Source organism: Nothoprocta perdicaria, unplaced genomic scaffold, assembly GCF_003342845.1.
Source record: "Nothoprocta perdicaria isolate Ctin4 unplaced genomic scaffold, notPer1 scaffold_19, whole genome shotgun sequence".
Classification (NCBI taxonomy): Eukaryota; Metazoa; Chordata; class Aves; order Tinamiformes; family Tinamidae; genus Nothoprocta; species Nothoprocta perdicaria.
The window spans coordinates 5,978,319-5,985,330 of NW_020455093.1; the positions used below are offsets into that span (position 1 = coordinate 5,978,319).

Here is a 7,012-nt window from a genome sequence, read left to right on the forward strand (position 1 = left end):
AACCAGATCTATGTTGCAGTAATTTTTAGGTTAAGGAGGATTTAAAACTGAGTGTGGTAAAGAATTAATGATTTTGGGGGTGACTCTGAAAAAGCATATTTTAGTCAACATGGTGATGACAAAACAGACTCACAAGCGCTGCAAACTTAAGTGGCTGTTAGCATGAGCAGTAATCGGAAAGAACAGCTCTCTGCATTAAAACAATTATCCAGGGCTTAACAGGCTTCTCTCTCAAGTCTGTAACACAATTAACCTCAAAGTTATCTGGGAAAATGAAAACTCTTCCCTTTTCACAGGAGAAGCTAGTAGAGTTTGTGCTACATGAGAGAACYAGTCCAGTTCCAGCTCACTCTGACACAGGTCTTTGGATTTATGGAGGATGTAGATAGAGATTACATTGTATATAAAGAGAGAGAATGGCAGTTTAGTCTGTCCAAGAGAAAAAAAAATTGAAAAAGTCCTTTATTCAATTAGTCAGAAGTCAATTATTACAAAAATAACTGGAAAAAAAGGAGAATAGGAACCTAAAGAAACTTTCAGGGGCAGGAAGTTCAGGACTAGGAAAAACTAGTTTGCCAAGCTTGCCAGGCCTAGCAAGTGACTAGCAAGTTTATCACCAAAATTTATATATTATCAAAATTAACAAAAACTAAAATTAATAATTAATATTATCAAAATACTATATAACAGTGCTGTATCAAAGAGCCAGTAGGGCAGCAACTGCACCTGAGGTACATCACATTGAGGCACAGCAACTGCATTTTTACATCTGTATCCCATGGATTATGTGTAAAAAAACGAGCATCTGTTTTGGCAGTACCCTGAGTTGTGTGTTTTGAAATGGGTTGGGAGAAAGTTTATGCGCATCCTCTGGCACCCTTCATGTTTCAGAACTTACCCAAATAGAACAATTTAAGATCCTGAACTCTCCTCCTTTTCCTAAAACCTGCCCAGGATCTGTCACCTTTATTCCAGCATCCAGTCTATCTTCAATTCATTGACAGCAAATACTTAACATTTCAGTCTAGGGACATAATAGCTGCACACCTATAAGAATCCTAGAGGAATCCGGTTCCTTCTAGGGACCTTCTACATTCTCTTCTTTTTTTAGAGGGAACCCTCTAGGTTCTTTTCTTTTTTAAAAAGAAGAGAAGGGAAAGAAAATTATCTTCCAGATGTGTGAATTAAATTCTGGGTTTTTTGGGGGGGAGGGGCTGCTCATTACTCAATTTAAAGGCAAATTAATTTTCACTCAGCATGTTTGTAGAGGATGCTCATGGACAAAAGACTGTCTTTTGGATCTTCTGTATAGTTCCTGAGACCATGTAATTCTAGGATTACTTTTTCCCTCCTGATTATCCTGTACTTCTTTATAAAAGTGAGCGTTTAACATAAAACATTTTCTCAGGCTCACAATAAATGTCTCATATACACAAATAGTTTATAAAAATGTCCTTATAGAAACGGACCTTCAGGCTCCTGCAGCCTGAAGAACTGCATGGGTAGCTTTCCTTTTTTGGAAAGGCACAAAATGACTTCCATCCCCAAGGAGAAATTGTGCGTATAGACAATAACAAGCGAGGGTTAAAAATTGAGGCAGTAAACACGAATGCCACACAGCAGCTCAGCTACTCATGCAGGCTTCTTTCCCGAACACTCATTCCCCTGTGACTGCTGTAAATTAGATGAACTACCTGATTTAAATGAAACACTACAGCAACTTGGAGCACACAGAGAATAGCGCAATCTGGAAGCTGATCTGTGCCCTTTATCCAGCCTGTGGTTAACGGAGCCTCCTGGTTAGCTGGAAGGCGGTCGTGTCCCTGGGAGCCGGATTGCTCCGCGCTTCTCCAGGGAGTCATTGGGAATGAGGTGGCCTCTGGCTGAGGAGCGAACGCTGCCGGGGGCCCTGTCCCACTTTCCCTCCACCAGGCAGTTAGCAGGGAGCTRGGAAAAGGCATCGCGGGAGGCTGAGCACCTTTATAGCTCCCTGCTGGTCCGCAGTCTGCATCCGAGTCTGCGTTTGCAGGGACTGCAAAGCCATCCTGTAATTACSTGGAAGCTGTGGTGCTTGTGCTGTGACCTCTTTTTGATAGCTGCCCTTAACTGCAGCACAGGGGAATGCTAACAGTCCTGGATCTGGAAGGCTGAAGCACTTGTTAGGCGGCTTTGGGTTTCTTCATTAAACTCCACTTTAATTGTGGTGTTAGATTCGCAGCGGCTTAGCCTGGCGAGCTGCAGGCCATTCATACCTAATCTTACATGCTGCAATTGCAGCAATGCGCCCTTCCAGCCTGTGGCCAGCAGCGGCCAAGGGCAGAGGCTGCCAGGGCCACCTCYTTCCTGCAGTGGCAGAATCCTCTGGGATGAGCGGGAGGCCGGGAGCAGGCCCACCGGGAGCGGCGCTGCTGCAGTGTGGGGGCTACCCGGAGCTTGGAGAGCAGCCAGCGATTCATCGAATCATAGAATGCCCAAGGTTGGAAGGGACCTCAGAGGTCATCCAGTCCAACCCCCCTGCTCACRCAGGGTCACCTAGAGCACGTGGCACAGGGCTGCGTCCAAGCAGGTTTTAAAGACCTCCAAAGAAGGAGACTCCACARCCTCTCTGGGCAGCCTGTTCCAGGGCTTTGTCACCCTCAATGTCAAAAAGTGTTTCCTTAAGTTCCTGTGGAACTTTTGGTGCCTCAGCTTGTGGCCGTTTCCTCTAGTCCTATTGCTGGCCACCACTGAAAAGAGGCCAGCCCCCTCCTCCTCACTGCCTCCCTTGAGGTATTTATAGACACTGATCAGGTCCCCCCTCAGCCTCCTCTTCTCCAGGCTGAACAGGCCCAGCTCCCTCAGCCTTTGCTCATAGGGCAGATGTTCCAGGCCCCTGATCATCCTCGTAGCCATTCAGAGAGAAGCTGTTTGGGAAGAAGGGACTAGGAAGAAAGTAGACCTTGGAGTACGTTTGAATCTGCCCCTGTACTTTCAGTTGCTTCAGAGAGAGATGTGTTTAGCATATTGCTTCTATTAGACCCAAACTGGATTGAATTGAGACTCCAAACTGGATTGAGAATAACAGATAATTCATCCCRGCAAGTGAAGTCTTTGACCTCACCTGGCCGTGTCTGAAATGTGTGTGTGAGTGTGTGTGCCCATGTTGGCCTCTGAATGGGGCTTCCTTGGAGCCCGACATTGCAATTTTACACATTAATAGGAGCTTGTGTATCTATGTATATTTATGACACTTAGCCTTTTCAGTCAAGTGCGTTCACAAACCCTTACTTTTTTTTTCTTCTTTAATTTTAGGAGTAAAGAGCCCCTTCAGGACAGTGTAATAGCTACCTATGAAGAACATGAAGATAGCGTATATGCAGTTGAATGGTCATCAGCAGACCCCTGGTTATTTGCCTCTCTAAGTTATGATGGGAGACTTGTCATTAACAGGGTTCCCAGAGCTCTTAAGTATCACATATTGTTATAATTTGTTTTGACTACTGATGAAATTATTGTCTTGATGTACAGAATTGGTAGGTATTTTTTTAAGGATTATTTTCTGTTGCAGTTAAGTATAAATGATAAAGACTGTATCTGTACTAACGTAGAAACTTACTTTTCAGGTTTGGTCTTCTGTATTTCTCTTGGAAAATATGATAAGTTTTCTTAAGGTTGTGCTAGTTTTTTTTTTTATAATCACTTTGCAATTGTGAGTTTTGGTGTTTCTCAATATATTGGGCATTTTATGGCTGATAAATGAATCAACTGACACAGTGAATCAATCTAATGYAGTGAGTTACAGTGATGTTATTATGCCAGTGTCAAGTTGGGAGAAGGTTGGGTGCATGTAGCTGAAGTGATCTACGCATTTGCAAAAATAATGTTCTGTCTTCCTTCTTTTGTATATAAGCAGCCTTCTGTTCTTAGCTAGGGCCACAGTTTGTTAACTATTCTGACACATTCTGACTACAAATACAGTTGGAAATGGTCTCAAACACTTCCTTAATTCACTCCAATATTTTAAACAATGTTTCTCCCATTTTGTCTAACAAAAATGTCCTTTATGAAGGAAAACTATCCACTCTAAATTTACTCTTCATTTAAGCCTTATAGGCTTATAGGAATGCTGTCCTGTAATTCACAAATTAAATGCCTTTTTGTGCTGTATGTTGTTATTGGAAACTATTCTCTTCCTTAAAATCCCTGATATACTCTCCTGTAATATATTACAGCATATTTATAAAATTTGGTTGTCCTGTGATATATTTTGAGCTCTCCTGTAGCTACGCCATTATGAACCTGAAAAATCTCTTYAGCAGTTGTAAGCAGCTCATCCCTGTTCTCGTAGGCTCTGGACCCTTCTGCTTCTTGSCTACATGATGCAGTGGGTGTTCAGCTATGCACAATTTGTGTTTTGCTCTAGGCTTCTCTTTAGACCTGGCCTAGGCATCAATAGCTGTTCTGTGGAAGAACCTCTTTCCTGTGAGGGTGACAGAGCCCTGGAACAGGCTGCCCAGGGAGGTTGTGGAGTCTCCTTCTCTGGAGATCTTCCAGACCTGCCACCCTGTGCGCCATGCCCTGGGTATCACTGCTGGAGCAGTTGGAGTGGGTTGGACTAAATGATCTCTAGAGGTCCCTTCCAACCTCAGCTGTCCTGTGATTCTGTGAAATACTGGAAATAGGCAGCTGTTGCCTTGCAGGGAATGTACAGAAAACTTGAAATGCAGATGGAAGGCGCTTAATTTATTGGCAGCCTATTTTGCTGTTATTGTAACAGTCCTGCTGCTCTCGGTGTGCTGAGGCCAGACACAGCTGTAATTATGCCCTGTTTGCCCTTTCGTCACTATTATTTTCAGTTAACTCCAGAAGTTGGCTACACAAAATAGTTTCAGTTCTGGTAGCATTGTATGAGACCCTCCAAAGAGATGCCAAGAACATGGGGTGGAAAAATCGATACCAACCCCCTGCTAAGAGTCCTGCTGTTGCTGTAGTGCCGGGGCTGGTGCTGCTCTTGAGGGACAACTTGCTCCTAACCTGTCCTTGTCCTCACCACAGTGTGATTCAAAATATGTCCAAATGCGACTTGTCGTGTGTGTGGGAACACACCTTGGGAGCCTAACTGACTATGGTAGGCCAAAGTGTTCATGAAAGATCAACATTTAATTCCATTTTTGGCTTATTAAAGAGCTTATTTGGAAGAAATCATAGAAGTGAAGTAATTCAATTCAGGCATATTTGTTATTGTTTGTATTTGTGTTCCAGGGAGGCCTGTTTGTACCAGAGCAAAGCTTCTGTTGGGAAAGCTGATGGTCTGATTTTTCTCTGTTAAGATTTTCAACTTTGCTGTTTCAGATTTTTTCAGTCTGCAACTGGGCATGAGCCATTCACCTGCATGTTACAAGAAAAAATACATTTCTGAATCAATTGTGCTTCAGCTGTCTGAGTTGGATTGGGATGTTGTTTTCCAAGTGGAGCTTTCAATCTTTAGACAAAATTTTTCTTTTTTTCCCCATGCACCCAAAAAATCTGCTGTGTATCATTAGTATGCAGCAGAATACTTCAAAAGCTTGTTCACATTAGCAATAAAGGTCTAATGAAATTTTATTGTCTCCTAATGTATATGGTTTACAGTGGGCAGGTGACAGGAAATTATGTAACGCATGCGGTGCTTGGTTTTATGTGTAATAAAATGTGGGACAGATTTTGGCTGATGTACTGCATTTCCGTTAATATTAGAGCTTTCCCCATGGTATAAGGTTATATCTGTAAAGAAACAATAACAGCCTATTTTTCTGTTATTTTTGTATTGTCTGCCTTTGGTAACTGTTTATAATATCACATTATAAGGTGAGAAGATAAGGGATGAACTGTGGGAAGGAAGGGAGCAGCAGGTCAAGTTTAAATGAAATGCATTACAGTAGAAGCAAGAGAGCAGACAGGGTCAAATTTTAATCATTTTTAGCTATCTCTAAAGCTGACTGAGTTGCATGTTCAACACTGCCAGCAATATGAAAATGACTTTCATATAGGGGAAAGCTTTTGACAAGGTTTCAGCTTAAGCTGTTAGAGAAAGCAAACTCCTGTAGGATAAGAGGAAAGGTCCTCAGATGGATAAACAGCCAGTTAAAAGATAGGGAATAGGAGGCAGGAATAAATCACCACATTTCACAAAGAAAGAAATTACCAGAGAAGTTCTGCAAGGATCTGTGCTCAAGCCTGTGCTTTCCAGAAAGGTCACAAATACAATGTAAAAAGGACTGCATATAAAAATGGCCAAGCCTGCAAATGTTCAAAGTAGTAAGGATGACTGGTTGGAGGATTATGGAAGGTTGTATCACAACACTGATAAAATGATAGATGAAATCCAGTACAGGAAAAGTGGCGTGATGGATTTTACATATGGCAGTGTCAGTTAACTTGCTGCTTGCAAGTGAGATCTTGAGATTATAATAGCTCTTTAAAAGCATTAGCTTATAAGAGGTTGAAGAACYAAACTGTACAGATTTACTAGAAGCCAGCTAGAGAAGGAAACAGCCTCCCTGGTGTGCATACATCCTGAATGCTCTGCTCCTTCTCCTTTCTTTCATCTTAAAATTGAGGTAGTAAAACTGGGAAAGGTTTTAGAGAAGGGATGACAGAAATGATGAATAGTATGCAGCTCCTGTGTGAGGATAACTAAATAGAGTGAAAGGCAGAGGGGTGAGAGGCAATGATAAAAGTCTATAAAATCACTCCCTATTCATCCTCTCCCCCTGTCACTTGTGATCATTCACTGTCTCTTCTGATACAAGGAGTGGATGTTATTAAATGGCATCGCCAGGTGGTGGCTCAAAACCTGCAAAACAATGTGGTCTTTAGAGCCACACAGTTGAGCTGTGACATCCTTTTCACCATCCACCCACACTCGTGCATGCACACAACATGAAAAAGAAGGTCATCATTCTAAGGTTTGCATCACTTGAACTAAATAAATTCCTGAAATCCTTTTCATCCATGAAGCGACGGACTTTCAGAGGAGACCGGGAAGGATCCC

At 42.3% G+C, this 7,012-nt stretch overlaps 1 protein-coding gene across 1 annotated transcript in view; it reads left to right on the forward strand.

Annotated features, from left to right (window-relative positions):
* Positions 1-5,400, forward strand: part of EIPR1 (EARP complex and GARP complex interacting protein 1) — a gene marked incomplete at its 5' end in the record, with an annotated part of 52,638 nt that extends 47,238 nt beyond the window's left edge. The window contains one exon of the mRNA XM_026037066.1: positions 3,292-5,400. Within this exon, the coding sequence (XP_025892851.1) occupies positions 3,292-3,466 (175 nt within the window). The remainder of the gene's footprint in view (positions 1-3,291) is intronic.
* Positions 5,401-7,012: the final 1,612 nt, after the last annotated feature.